General features: G+C 48.3%; 1 protein-coding gene across 1 annotated transcript in view; it reads right to left on the reverse strand.

Annotated features, from left to right (window-relative positions):
- Window positions 1-1,755: 1,755 nt before the first annotated feature.
- The window catches only part of SLC27A3 (solute carrier family 27 member 3), a 30,132-nt gene continuing 16,575 nt past the window's right edge, over window positions 1,756-15,312 (reverse strand). Inside the window, exons 4-10 of the mRNA XM_028710027.2 lie at window positions 13,463-13,587; window positions 12,199-12,393; window positions 10,590-10,680; window positions 10,276-10,474; window positions 7,710-7,807; window positions 4,593-4,723; window positions 1,756-3,224 (exon numbers count right to left, since the gene is read on the reverse strand). Coding sequence (XP_028565860.2) covers window positions 3,048-3,224; window positions 4,593-4,723; window positions 7,710-7,807; window positions 10,276-10,474; window positions 10,590-10,680; window positions 12,199-12,393; window positions 13,463-13,587 — 1,016 coding nt within the window. The 3' untranslated portion in view covers window positions 1,756-3,047. The remainder of the gene's footprint in view (window positions 3,225-4,592; window positions 4,724-7,709; window positions 7,808-10,275; window positions 10,475-10,589; window positions 10,681-12,198; window positions 12,394-13,462; window positions 13,588-15,312) is intronic.

A 15,312-nucleotide genomic window follows, 5' to 3' on the forward strand; every position in this document is an offset into this window, starting at 1 on the left:
GAGAGAGAGAGAGAGAGAGAGAGAGAGACAGACATGTGAGGACATCTTCCTGCTTTGGTTAGGCAGTGTAAAAAACGGCAGAATTTTGTGAGACCTTAAAGACAACGGCCTAAGCTTTCGTGGGCCTAAGCTTCCAGTGGATGTCCAAAGCATCACCCCAGGTTGTAAGCCCCAAGAGAATCACAAGGCCACCACCCCGGAAATGAGTTACCTAATTCACGTACAGTGGTACCTTGGGTTACAGACGCTTCAGGTTACAGACTCCGCTAACCCTGAAATAGTACCTCGGATTAAGAACTTTGCTTCAGGATAAGAACAGAAATCGCGCAGCGGTGGTGCGGTGGCAGCGGGAGGCCCCATTAGCTAAAGTGGTGCTTCAGGTTAAGAACAGACCTCCAGAACGAATTAAGTTCTTAACCCAAGGTACCACTGTACAGTCCACCAAACGCAAACATAAAACGTTAACAGTACATAAGATTGTTCGGAGGGAAGCGGGAAGGCGGGAGAATCCGAAAACAGTCAAGGGATTATATCAGGGAAAGCGCAGAAACGCTTCAACGTTTTAGTTAAGTCAAGAGCCCTCCAAGAAAATGGACCACGGAGACTCTGGTCAGGCTAGAGTGCTCTCTGAATACTTAGGAGCCCCAAGCAAGTTCCTGGTTGTTCCAGATGCTGCTACCAACAGCATTGCTACTCCTTTATAAAACAAAAACGACATCCTGGTTCAGAGCAGAAGATAACAGGGTGAGGAGGCAGCTGACGTGCTCTCAGTCATCTCATATAACGCCCCCTTAGATGCAGGGGATAAGGACTTGGAGGGTTTGTGGGGTGCTGTAGTTTCCAGGCTCCTTCCTCCCTGTTCCCTGCCCCCAATGTGGCACAGCTTAATAGGACCCTCAGCCTTTCAGATGATTGAGAAAAGATCAATATAATGTATTCAGCCCTTTGACCCAGACTAAACTGAAAGGAGAGAAACCGACTGACCCTCACTAATGATGGTTTGCAAACCTTCATGGCTGCTAACACAAATACACACACACACACACACACACACACAAACAAACAAACAAACAAACAAACAAACAAACACCCTGCCTCATTTCAAGCTTTAGGAAGATTCTCTCTCTCTCTCTCTCTCTCTCTCTCTCACACACACACACACACACACACACACACACACACACATACACCAGCACCTGATCTGCTATGGTCTCATGGTCTAAAACTGGGATGGGAAACAGCCCAAGGGCCACACAAGCCTCTGGGCAACATTCTGAGGGCCAAATGCCATTGGTGGGCAGGGCCAAATGCAAAAAAGGAGGAGGAGTAACAGATTTGACTCTGTGCCTTTGCACAGTAGGCTACTTCCATGTCATACAGAAGTCAGAGGTTTTGACAAACACACACACGTCCCAGGTAAGCCAAAGGCCACCCTTCTACCTAGCAAAGGCATTCAAGGAGAGGAGCTTGGAGAGAGTGTCTCAAGGGCCAGACAGAGAAGCCTAGAGGGCCACCTCTTCCAACATTCAATGAAGCTGAACGTTCCTAAATCTGACTCCATGTGATGATGGATACCTCACGTTAGCCATGTGGGGGCTTCCCTTCTCAAGTTAGGCTCTTTCCACACACAGCCAAAATCCAGGCAAAGACCCACCCCCAAAGCAGATTTATACCACCCCGTCCCCAAAACAGATTTCTTTCTGGAACAGAGTTGGTGAGAGGATTTCCTGCCGAAGCAATAAAGACCACAGTTCGGCTGGTACAAAAAAAAAGAGGAACTTTATTTGATACGAAGAATAGAAAATAAACAACCCCAACCCATAGTTCCCTCACAAGCCCCTCACCTTGAAACCAGGCCTGCTAACTCCTAAAGGCCCATTGCCTGCAAAAAACCTCGTGGGCAGAGCGGAAGAGCACCGCCACCTCACAAAAATACCCCGCTTCTCGTCCCAGCCCAGAGAACATCGTGAAAATAAGACTTGATGTAGTTTGTCCAGTCCATGTGTGCCGCATCTGTTATTTCAGCGATTCGCACAATAGTCTTGTAAGGCAGGCTGGTGTTCCATTTCTCCCAATTGCAGATGGGAGACCGAAGTATCTGACCCACAGCAGCTGGGTGGAGACCACCAGACGGGGCCGAGTCGACACCAGAACTGGAGGACGGATCCCGGTCTTAACAGCTACGGCCCGTCAGCCTCCGCAATCTGCTTTGCAAGTTTTCCCAAAGGCAACTGGGTTGGGCACTACTGGAAATAAGTTAGCTCCTGGGCCACAGCATGGGGACGGAGGAATTTCCCATCAGCCTCTGCAACCAGCATCTCCAGCCATCAGGGCCGATGGTGGCTGTCGAACCATGATGCTCTAGGACTGCAACTCCCAGCAGCCCCCGTCAGCACAGCCAATGGCCACGAACGATGGGAGCTGTCGTTTGACTTCAACCCCCAGCAGCCCCCACAGCCAGCGGGTCAGGGATGATGGGAGTTATAGTCCAACAACAGGCCCCCCTCCAGCCCTGCCTTAGCCCAACCCAGGAAGGGAAATTCTTACAGAGGAAGAGAGCAACCACAAGGGAGGACAGGACCAAAATGAGGATCTGCCAGTTGATTTCTGGGTGATCTGCAGTAGAGCAGTAAGGACGGTGGATTCCCAGTGGCTTAACAGTAGCAAGATTGCAAATCACCACTGGACAAAAATAAATTTCTACATGTACAGAGGTGTAAAGGAGGTAACCCTCAGATGATGGACTGGGTCAAGGACGATCGCAGGTTGAGTCCAGCAACATCTGGGCGGGAATAAGTCCCCCCTCTTCGTTTGCGTGGAGGGGCTAGGAGGGGGCGTCAAGTCCTCTCTAAGGGGGCACCCCACTAGCAGAGGCGTGGAGTCACCTGGGGCACAGCTAGGAGAGAAAATCCGGGGTGTAGAAAGAGGCACAAGAGCCTTTTAAGGCCGAGGTGGAAACGAAGGAGGCTAGAGTCTTCAAGGACACCCCGCAACCCCCAGCTAAGAGCACTGGGGTTCGGGTACGAATCAGGAGAAGGGGGTGCAGGTTATAACCGGACGTGGCCAGCAGCTATCCCCTCCCAGACGCTGTGGGTCAGAGGGACGTATGACTTCGCAGCGTCGTCCAGAAAGAAAAGAGGGTCCGAGATCAGCGTCGGGTTGAAGCCTTCGTCGGCCAGGCGGACCTTCTTCTGCTTGAAGGTGTCCGTCACCTCCAAGTGTTCCTGGCGGGAAGGAGAGAGAAAGGACAGAATTGAGGGGTCGGGACCTCGGGAGGTCATCCATGCCACCCCCCAAATGCAGGGACGTTGCAGTTGGCAGCATCTCTGACGGATAGGCAGCCTTCTGGGGGCCGCATAGCAGCAGTGGGCAGGGCCAGAGGCAAAAGCTTAAATTGACTCCCACCCAAAGAATGGGTAAGTTAATGGACAATGCAGAATTGGTAAAAATTAACCACAAAATTAAGAGAATCTTTTATGGGAGAACGGATGCCTTTTTCGGACTGTTTAAAGATATATGGTATGATGAAGTGGCAAGGAGGATTTGAGCTATGAGCGACAGAAATGTTTAGATTGTAATATTGTGGCTGTGATTCGGCAGACGGAAGATCGGATGCAGCAGAACGGGAGGAACAACAATGGAAAACGGGGTGGGAAGTCGACAAAAACAAGAGAAAAGACGAATTTGCGTTTTGACCGTATATGTTAAAAAGGTTGAAACTTAATAAAATACAAATGGGGGGTGGAGAGACTGACCCACAGCTGCCCCTCTCTCTATCCTAAAGGTAAAGGGTAAAGGGACCTCTGACCATTAGGTCCAGTCGTGACCGACTCTGGGGTTGCGGCGCTCATCTCGCTTTACTGGCCGAGGGAGCCGGCGTACAGCTTCCAGGTCATGTGGCCAGCATGACTAAGCCGCTTCTGGCAAACCAGAGCAGCGCATGGAAACGTTTACCTTCCCTCCGGAGTGGTACCTATTTATCTACTTGCACTTTGACGTGCTTTGGAACTGCTAGGTGGGCAGGAGCAGGGACCGAGGAACGGGAGCTCACCCCGCCGCGGGGATTCGAACCACTGACCTTCTGATTGGCAACTCCTAGGCTCTGTGGTTTAACCCACAGCGCCACCCACGTCCCAATCCTATCCTACATCTATCCTACATCCATCCTCTCTATCCCACATCCATGCAAATGGGTAGCATATCAGAGTTCAGAAACACCTTTCAGCCAGGGAACAATACCCAAGGGAGGTGTGACGCTGGGGCAGCAAGGGGTGTGGTCTGAGGATAAGGGGTGCAACCCGAGGTGAATCCCAAGGGGCCAGAGAGAGAGGCCTGGGGGGCCACAGGGCTGACATCCACCTTTGGCTGAAAAATCACAAGCAGGGAAAAATCACAAGCAGGGCCTCTTTTCGCTACAGACCCAAGCGCTGAGACTACCACGGGGCTGCGTTCCGGCACAAGATCCTGCTCATCACTGCTTCCCGGCACCAGGAACCCAGCCTCCAACACACACACACACACACAGACACAAACATCCCTCTTTCCTGCATGGCTGTGGAAGAGGCGCAGGCTGCATGGGGCGCTCCTCGTACCTGGATGCGCAGAAATCGAGGGCGGGCGAAGGGCGGGAGGAGCTCCACCACGTGCGTGTAGACCTGGGCACCATCAAACTCCTGTCCTGGCTTCAGCACCACGGTCGCCATGCCCGCTCGGCCTTCGTGCCCTGGGGGAAGAGGCAGGGAGAGGGGGAGATGAAGCCAGGGTCTCGCGCTGGAATGCGCCACAAGCGGATATATATATCCGTATGGGAACCTCTGACAAGCAGGGGCCTAGTTAGGCCTGCCAGGGCATCAGAACAGGCCGATGGCCCACCTAAGTCCAGCATCCTGTTCTCACAGTGGCCAACCAGATTCCTCCAGCAAGTCCCCAGGCAGGGTGCTTAAGGCATCGTTGTTTGTCTCTGGCATCTACTGTTCAGAGGTAGACTGCCTTAGGACAGGGAGGCTCTTAGAATATTAGAATTAAAGGTAAAGGTACCCCTGCCCGTACGGGCCAGTCTTGACAGACACTAGGGTTGTGCGCCCATCTCACTCAAGAGGCCGGGGGCCAGCGCTGTCCGCAGACACTTCCGGGTCACATGGCCAGCGTGGCATCGCTGCATCTGGCGAGCCAGAGCCGCACACGGAACGCCGTTTACCTTCCCGCCAGTAAGCGGTCCCTGTTTATCTACTTGCACCCGGGGGTGCTTTCGAACTCCTAGGTTGGCAGGCGCTGGGACCGAGCAATGGGAGCGCACTCCGCCGCGGGGATTTGAACCGCCGACCTTTCGATCGGCAAGCCCTAGGCGCTGAGGCTTTTACCCACAGCGCCACCCACGTCCCTAATATTAGAATTGTACAGTTGGAAAGGACCACAAGGGGTAAAAAAAATAAATGGATGTACCGCGCTATATTAGAAGCAAAAAAAAATTGTTTTGATGAATTGGAAGAGCCGCAAAAAGATTCCATTGAGCACATGGATTGATAATACCGACAGATTAGCTACATATGAACGAATTGCACGTTGACGCAAATTAAGAATGGATAGATATGAAGAAATCTGGAATGAATATTTAAGCAACAAGGCGGATAGTGGGGGGAGGAGAGCGAGGTGGGAAAATATTGTTAAAAGGGTGCAGTCATATACTTATCAGTGTTTTTAAATCTGAATTGTCAAATTGTGTTATTATTGTTATTATGGTTTTGTTGTAGTGTCTTTTGCGGTTGTTGTTTGTATCGAAAAAATGATTATATATATATATATATATATATATATATATATATATATATATATATATTTAAGGGTCATCTAGTCCAACCCCCTTCAGTCTTTTGCCCTAGGTGGGGCTCGAACCCGTGACCGAAATTAAGAGTTCCATTCTGAACAATCACAGCTATCAGCATCAGAAGAGCCTTGCAGGATGAGGCCGAAGGCCCACAAAAGTCCGGCATCTTTTTTTCTTACAGTGGCCAACCGCCTATTGTTCCCAGAGTGGTTTGAACAATCCACACCCCTTTCGTCCCAGGGAACTCTGGGAATTGTAGTTCGGCGAGGGGAACAGGGGTTTGCCAACAACTCTCGACATTCTAAATGAACTACACTTCCCAAGATCCTTTGGGAGAAGCCATGATTGTGTGAAGTGGGGTTGTGGGGTGATTGAGGCTACAAACACACACAATTTGCAAACGTCCAGCAATTGAAGAAACACCAGATATCTTCTGAAGGGTTTAGGAGGCAGGAGATCAAGCCATCACATAATTTCCAGAGTGGTTCAGTGCACAATCCCTCTTCCCAGGGGACTCTGGGAATTGTAGGCCTGTGAGAGAAATAGCCCCCTCAACAAACTACACTTCCCAGAATTCTTTGGGGAAAACCGTGGCTCTTTGAAGTGGTATCTGTGGTAAAGTGGAAGGTGTCCTTAGTCACGTCCATTAGCTTTGATGGATCTACACTGAGTAGGACGAGAAGGGGCAGGCTGACACCCTGGGACCATAGTTGTCAACTGTTCCCTTTTATTGCAAGGAATCCTATTCGGAATAAGGGAATTTCCCTTAAAAAATGGGAAACGTTGACAGCTATGCCTGGGACACTCTCTACCCAAATCCCAGCCCTTTCCTGCACAGTGGTACCTTGGTTTGCAACCGCTTTGGATTACAACTGCTTTGGATTACAACCATGTCAAACCCGGAAGCGTGTGTCCCTTTTTTGGATTACAACCCATTTATATATATATATATATATATATATGCAGGTTTTGGTGTCCTCGGGTGTCTTCCCGTGTAAAAGTTGGGGTGTCTAGGCGACGTTTCGACGAGGTCTCACTCGTCATCTTCAGGCTGGTGCTTTCGGCTTCTTGTTACTGGAACAGAGCAGGATCTCAGTGTTTGAGTTCCTATAAATACTGTTGAGGGGTGTGGTGTATAGCCTCCAATGTTCTGGGCCGAGAGGAAGTTCCCAGGCTAGTGTGCCTTTTCTTCTTTTGTTCCTTAGTTGCTTGAGGGATATCTTGAGTGATTTCTTGAGTGATATCCTGAGTACCACTTAGGTGGGTCATTAGGTGTGGATTAGTTGCTAAAGCCTTTGTGTCTTGACCTCTTGAACTTTGTGAAGAGTTTTTCTGAGAAGATGGCTGTAGTTGTGCTCTGGCTTGGCTTCGTGTATACTTTTACACGGGAAGACACCCGAGGACACCAAAACCTGCATACCTATACCCGTGAAAATCTACGAAAGCATATATATATATATATATATATATATATATATATATATATATATATATATTGGATTACAACCAATTTTTGAAGGGAGGCCCCATTGGCGAAAGCACGCCTTGGGTTACAACCTTCTTTGGTTTACAACCGGACCTCCAGAACGGATTATGGTTGTAAACCAAGGTACCACTGTAATATGGTTCCTAGAATTACATTATTTTTGTAGTTGGTTTGTATGCCTAATGTTTATTTTGATTACAGGACGCTCCATTTTATCTGTTAATTGTGTTTTATAGAACGTGCATGTTCTCTGGTGGTTAAAAAAAATGCTGCTTTGCTTAAGATATTTTAACCTTAGAGTTCTGGTATTTTTAAAAAAGTGGTATATAAACCGTCCAAATAAAGAAGTAAAATAATAATTTGAAAAACACATTCTAGAGCCCCTCATTTCAAGAGTACCTGGAACTGTGACACCATAAACAGTGACCTCCAGCAAGCTGTCCAGGCTTCCCAGGATCTCGCCTACTTCTGTTGTGGCCACGTTTTCTCCTTTCCACCTAGGAAAGGGCAGGGAGAAAATAGAATTAAAGGGTTAAAGGGATGTGGAAGAATCTGGGGAATCGCAGGGCGTAGTCCCAGGAGCAGAGGCTGGCAAGGTGGCACTGTGCCAGGCATGGGAAGGGGATAAAGCAAGCATTATAATACGATAATAGAATTACAGAATTTGAAGGGACCTCAAGGGTCATCTAGTCCAACCCCGCACAAAGCAGCCATCACAGCTAAAATTAAAAACGATAATGATGAAAAAGGTGGAGGATATAGACTCCCAGAGCCAAGAGTTGGAGGGTTATTGTTCTTCCCTGATCGTCAAGTCCAATTTATTGCCCAACACATGACATTCTGAGCTAAGAGATGGCTGGTTGTCCAAATTCTGCTCAAAATCCGCCTAGCAAATCAGAGCCCAACCTCCTGCTAGGTCATTGGCCCTGTTTCTCTTGCTCTCAAAATGGGGGAATTTGTGGAGTAAATATTTGAACTGTTTGAAAAGCAATTGCAATAAACAGATTACGCTAGCAGGACTGCAAGAAGTTTTGTAAGGAGGATTAGGTGAAATATTGCAAGGAAGGCTATGAAGAGAATCATTAGTTAAGGACAATTAAAAGTAATAAGAGAAATTAAGAAATGCAGATTAAGTGATAAAGAACGGAAAATCTTCATGGGTCATTGACGGAAGTCTAAAATATTGTATAAGATAAGAATGTATGTTAAATGACTGTTGGAAATGATATGTTAAAAAAATAATAAAAATGTATAAAAAATAATACAGTCATACTTCAGGTTACAGCCGCTTCAGGTTGCGTTTTTTCGGGTTGTGGACTGCCGAAACCTGGAAGTACCGGAGCGGGTTACTTCCAGGTTTTGGCAGTCGCGCATGCGCAGAAGCGCTAAATCATGCTTTGCGCATGCGCAGAAGTGCCGAATCACAAGCCGCATGTGCACAGACATGGGTCGCAAACGCTGCAGGTTGTGAACGTGCATCCCGCACGGATCACGCTCAAAACTTGAGTGTCCACTGTAATGGGGGAATCTGGACTCCAACTCCCATCAGCCCCCAGGCAGCACAGCCAGTGGTTCATCAGGGATGATGGGAGTTGGGAGTCCAGCAAAACTGAATAGCTCAGTTGACTAGAGCGTGCTGCTGACAATGCCAAGGTTCGATCCCCGCAAGGGACACCTGCATATTCCTACACTGCAAGGGGGTTGGGATAGATGATCCTTGAGGTCGCTCCCGACTCTACGATTCTATTAAAACATCCACATCGGTCACCTCTGCTTTGGGAGGTTACTTCGCGGCTGTCCTTGTTTCCCCCTCCAGAAAGTTTTCTTTAGCAAAGAGCGCCCTCCTGTGGCCAGCTCCATGTTGTAAATAGCGAGCTGGCTTTTGAAAGCGGCTTAAGTTGAGAAATGTAGGTCAGGCCACACGGGGGCGCCTTTGCGTCAGAAGACAGGGCAGCAGGCGAATGCAAAGCAGCTGGCGATTAAAAATAAGAGGAGGAGAGAATCTGATGGGCAGGAGCCCAGGACCAGCAAAGAAGGTGCTATGGGTGTTCTTAACATTTCCCAGTGGGTGCGTGGCAGGTGGGGTAGCTCAACGGAGAGGAAAATGCTTCCTCCAGGCAGCTTGGAATAGAAGAGCAGGCCGGCCGGCAACTGGGAACAAAGGGGGAGAAAGGAAATAGACACCTAAAGGGAAACCGAGGCAGAGGGAAAGGAAAGGATGGAGATTCCTGCGAGGAATTTGAGGCAGAGAGGAGGAGAAACACAGAGGAACAGCTGGAGGGCTCTGCAGGCCAGAGTTCAGCATCCTTCCCTCACCGTGCCAGCCAGATACTTTTTCTGGGAATCCCAGAAGCAGGAGCTGAGTGCAATGCTGCCCTCCACCTAGAGGGAAACTGAGGCATGGAGAGACGGTATCTTGACTCAGGGAACAAGATTTCTGAGGCAGTTTCCAGTTCAGTCTGAAACTTGTGAAGTCATCCCAAGGGAGTGAATTGTCTCCAACCTCCTCACTGCCAACCCGACAGAACCCCAAAGCTCTCCTGCACGTCTCTCCTTGACATCCTCTTGACAAAGTTTAGACTGTAAGCTCCTGCAGGCAGGGACCTGCGCTCTCTAAACCAGCGGTTCTCAAACTTTTTTCTTTCAGAATAAAAACTTGCCTCCTCTTTCCTCTTGACAAAGTTTAGACTGTAAGCTCCTGCAGGCAGGGACCTGCGCTCTCTAAACCAGCGGTTCTCAAACTTTTTTCTCTTTCAGAATAAAAACTTGCCTCCTCTTTCCTCTTGACAAAGTTTAGACTGTAAGCTCCTGCAGGCAGGGACCTGCACTCTCTAAACCAGCGGTTCTCAAACGTTTTCCTCCGGGCCACACTTTCGGAATAAAAACTTGCTCTTGCCACCCTCTTCAGATCCAGGAGTTCCTGACCCACAACTTCCAAGAGGAAAAGGAGGAGGAGGAAACATACCGGAATGTGTCTCCCGTGCGGTCCCAGAAACTGACGAAGCCGTGCTTGTCCTGCACCATCAGGTCGCCGGTGTTGAAATAGGTGTCCCTGTTGGAAAAGACCCCGTGGAGGAGCTTGGATTCCGACAACTCGCGCCCTCCGGCGTAGCCCTGGAAAGGTGTATGCGGAGTCACGGGAGAGATCAGAAGGCCGGGCTCCCCTGGCACAAAAACAGAGAGACGTACAGTCACCGACCTGGAAGTGTGGGGTCGCCACGGTGGGACGGAAGGCGGCTCCCTCTCTGCCCCCGACTGAACGGACAACACCTTGCTCACCTCTCTTGACTCGCTGGCAGCGTCCCGCCTTGTCCCGGAAGGGAGCACCTCGAAGCACGTCGTAACGGACCAGTTCGAAGGGGACGAACTTCTGCAGAGAGCAGGGGTGCAAGTGAAGTCTTTCAAAAAATACACAATGAAATGGGTACAGGGGCTAAACAGGGGATTCAGTTCCTGACATCACCCCTGGCCTTTAGAGATGATGGGAGTTGGGAGTCCAGCAATTTCCGGGGGGGGGGGCAGGCTCCCACCTCCAGGCTCAACCCTACGTGGAGGTCCCTACAAAGCTTAAGCCCAGGCTATCTGAAAGTCCGTATCCTCACATACAGACCTGCCCAGGCTCTGAGATCCTCATGTTGAGGAAGTTGGAGAGGATATATTGATTAAATATTATCTCTCCTCACTCACACTAGTGAGCACGCAGCAGAGCGCATTCCCTTGCACATTGCTAGAAGCAAGTTGATGGATTTGTTAAGTTAAGCAATCCGGTCTGGCTTGTCCAGACTGGATTGTTCCTGGTAAAATTCCCTCTTTATTTCCCTCATAAACAACACGACAGCCTTGTTTAAAGTACCTTGGGTTACAGACGCTTCAGGTTGCGTTTTTTCAGGTTATGGACCGCCGAAACCCGGAAGTACCGGAACGGGTTACTTCCGGGTTTCGGCAGTCGCGCATGCGCAGAAGCACTGAATCGCAACCCATGCGTGCACAGATGCGGGTTGCGAACGTGCATCCCGGATGGATCACGTTCGCAACCCAAGTGTCCACTGTAGTGGTAAAGTTTACTTACATTCAGTTCACAGTAGGATCCTGAAGGCAGGCTTTAATCTTGTGGTTACAATTACATTTGTAGTGAAAAGAAGTCTGAGCTAGGCCTCAGAGTCCCATGGGTAGGCAGCCCAGGGGCTGGATCCGGCCCAATCGCCTTCTAAATCCGGCCCGCGGATGGTCGGGGAATCAGCCTGTGTCTACATGAGTAGAATGTGTGCTTTTATTGAAAATGCATCTCTGGGTTATTTGTGGGCCATAGGAATTTGTTCATTCCCCCCCCAAAAAAATAGTCTGGCCCCCCACAAGGTCTGAGGGACTGTGGACAGGCCCCCTGCTGACCAAGTTTCCTGACCCCTTGCTTAAAAAACGTAAAGGGACCCCTGACCATTAGGTCCAGTCATGACCGACTCTGGGGTTGCAACACTCATCTCGCTTTTTTGGCCGAGGGAGCCGGTGTACAGCTTCCGGGTCATGTGGCCAGCATGACTAAGCTGCTTCTGGCGAGCCAGAGCAGCACACGGAAACGCCGTTTACCTTCCTGCCGGAGCGGTACCTATTTATCTACTTGCACTTTGACGTGCTTTCGAACTGCTAGGTTGGCAGGAGCAGGGACCGAGCAACGGGAGCTCACCCCGTCGTGGGGATTCGAACCACCGACCTTCTGATCAGCAAGTCCTAGGCTCTGTGGTTTAACCCACAGTGCCACCCATGTCCCGACCCCTGGCTTAGGGCCTCATAAACCTAAATCCGGCCCTGGCCTCAGGTATCCTCTTTGCCACATCCTGATGCCCTGCACCTGCTCCGCAAACGCCACCTGCTTCCTCGGAGAGATGCTCACCTTATAGAGCCAAGAGGCGCGTCCCACAGCCCCCACGGCCCCCGTGTAGTTGAAGAGGCTGACGCTCCCTTCCGTCATGCCATAGGTCTCCACGATCGTCAGGTTCCCAAAGCGGCGCAGGAATTCACGCCAGACATCCGGGCGAAGGCCGCTGCCCACAGCCATGCGCAAGGTGTGCTCCCGGTCACTGGGGCTCTGGGAAGGAGGGAGGGAGGAGAAGGAATGAGCAGAGAGCAAGGAGGAGAATTCGGCCGATGCTTGGAAATGGCTCCAGGGTACATTCATTTGTAAAAAAGGAATATACGATTGGAAAGACAGGAAGTCTAGTGTGTTGGTATGTATATGATTTTGCGGGGGGGGGGGGGAGATTTGTTTTTGTTTTTTCCCTCTTTGTTCTTTCTTTTTTCTGTTTCATTTTCTTTCTAGGTATATAAAATTTGTATATAATTTTTGTATACACGTTGGAAATTATATTATAGTAAGTCCTGTAATGTAATATGACAACGTTTACCGATGTAATATAAGAATGTTAACAAATAAATAAAATGGAAATTAAAAAAAAATGGAAATGGCTCCAGGGGCCACGAGAAATAGGATCAGATCTCAAAAAAATAATGCAAAGTAGTTAAAGGGGTGCAGGGACAGCTTAGCAGATCCCACAGGAGGTGATGGTGATGGCCCCTGATTTGGGTGGCTTTAGAAGACAATTAGACAAGTTCATGGAAGATCAAATAATCCTGGGACCTATAGTTTGTTAGGGGTGCTGAGAGTTGTTGGGGATGTTAACACGAATAGCAGCTGCAAATATTGCAGTTGTTGTATATGGGATTATTATTATGATTGGAATTTAAATGAAATTAATAAGATGTTGGAACGCAGATAAAAAAAACACACCCATCAAACCATCAGATCTAGCATGCCGGGAGGCACCTAAATTATTTAATTTGGTAATTGAAAGATTGGTACTAGTAACTGTGTTATAATATGGTGTTGTTATAATGAGGCTATCACTGGGTTGTAATTTAAAATTAATAAAAGTTATTATCATGAGAGTTGTTGGGGTGCCCTACATAGAGCTACAATTCCCAGAGTGGTTTAAGCATCAATCCTTCTTCCCAGGAAACTCTTGAAAGGTCCCCCCCTTTTTTTTTTAAGAGTTGGAAGAGTCACACACCTCTCTTCAGATTTTGGAGGAGAGGGATGACCAGCTTGTGTGGCAATCCCTCCTGTCACCAGCAGAGGGCCTCCATCCCCCAGCACTCACCTGCGGCTGATTGACCAGGTAGCGGCACAGCTCCCCGATGTACTGGAAGATGGTGACGCGGTGGCGCCGGCAGTCGGGCCAGAACTGGCTGGCAGAGAATTTCTTCTTCAGAACGCAAGTGGCCCCTGGAAGGAGATGGGGTTCCTTTAGAAAGAGAGAGCGGCTGGGAGCCACAAGATGCCCAAGCATAACTCGCACCACCACCACTTTATCATTTCTTTTTCTACATTTTAAAGCAAGTTTCTAGTCCTTATTACTTACTGCATTTTTTTTATTTCAAAGGAAGTTTCTAGCCCTCATTATTTATTGCACTTTCTTTCCTTTCTAAATTCTAAAACAAGTTTCTGGTCAGTATTTATTGCATTTTCTTTTATTTTTCAACTCGAAATCACGTTTCTGGTCATTCATTGCATTTGCTGGTTGCGTCATATTTTTAAAAAGCAGAGTGTGAAATGATGAAAATTTTTTGGTATTTAATATATAATGAACTGAAGAAACTTCTTAAGTACACATTCCCGAAAAAAATGGAAGCTTTTCTATTAGGGATCATAGGGAAGGAAGTTAAGAAGGAGGTCCATAAACTATTCCAATATGCTACTGCAGCAGCTAGAATACTGGTAGCTGAAAAATGGAAATTACAGGAGACCCCAACGATAATGGAATGGCAGGCTAAATTTTTTGAGTATACAGAATTAGCTAAAATGACCTACAGAATTTGAGACCAAAAAGGGACAAAGTTTGAAGAAGAGTGGGGTAAATTTGTGGCATATATAAGATCTAACTGTAGAAGTTTAAAGACTACAGCAGGGTTGATATAAATCCTGTGATGTGTATGGAAGGTGAATAAGAATCTACAAGAGAAGACACATATTAAGAAAACCGAAGCGGGAAGGAAGGAAGTCTGGGCGTGAATATACGCAGTGTAAATAAGATGACATAAAATGATGACTGTAAAAGATTGTTTTATTTTTGTTTGTGAAAAATTTAATAAAAAGCATTTTTTTAAAAAAAAGCAGAGGTCTAGCCACGGCTATTAGTCAGGACGGCAAAACAGAGCCTGCAAGTTCAAGGGCAGTCTACCTCTGAATACCAGAACGGTGGGGTGGTGCTAAGGAACAACGGAGGCCTATTGCCTGGAGGGGCTTCCTTGGCTGTCCACGGCTGGAAGCAGCATACAGGGCTAGACTGACCCTCGGCCTGATCCGGAAAAGCACTTCTCGTCCCCACTTAGTGTGGAGAGGGAAATAGCCTAGCTGGTGGAAGCAATGACGCCAGGGGGACTTTGAGCACCCCAATAATCTGGAGTCAAAGGAGGGATTCTGTGTCCATTTTTTGAAGCTGCACAATTGCACCCAAGCAGCAGCAATTGGCCAGAAAACAAGCTGAAACCTGCAAATTGGGAGCAGTGCATCCTCTCTCTCTGATATCCTAAGACTCGGGACTTGAAAGAGGTCAGGCTGAGTCTTTTCTGGGCAGCCCAGAAGTCAAGACTTTCAGCACAGGCATATTGAACTGGCTAGATTAATAGAGGCAATTAGAGACCACACTAGACAAGAATTTCAAAAAGCATGGGGGAAATGCAGAGAATACGTCACAAAACAGTGCCCTAAAATACATGCCTGGACTTGTTTCGATTAATGTCTGCAAAGGAGACTTTGTGGATATTTAAGTTATAATTAGAAAAATCTTAATAATTACTCATAAGGGAAACAGCTTACAAGAAGTAAATAAGGAGGCTAGATAAAGGATAAAGGAAGTCTTTTATTTGGTTGTTTGTAATGTTGTACGTTAAGGGACGCGGGTGGCGCTGTGGGTAAAAGCCTCAGCGCCTAGGGCTTGCTGATCGAAAG

The sequence above is a fragment of the Podarcis muralis genome, chromosome 16, assembly GCF_964188315.1.
Source record: "Podarcis muralis chromosome 16, rPodMur119.hap1.1, whole genome shotgun sequence".
Taxonomy (NCBI): Eukaryota; Metazoa; Chordata; class Lepidosauria; order Squamata; family Lacertidae; genus Podarcis; species Podarcis muralis.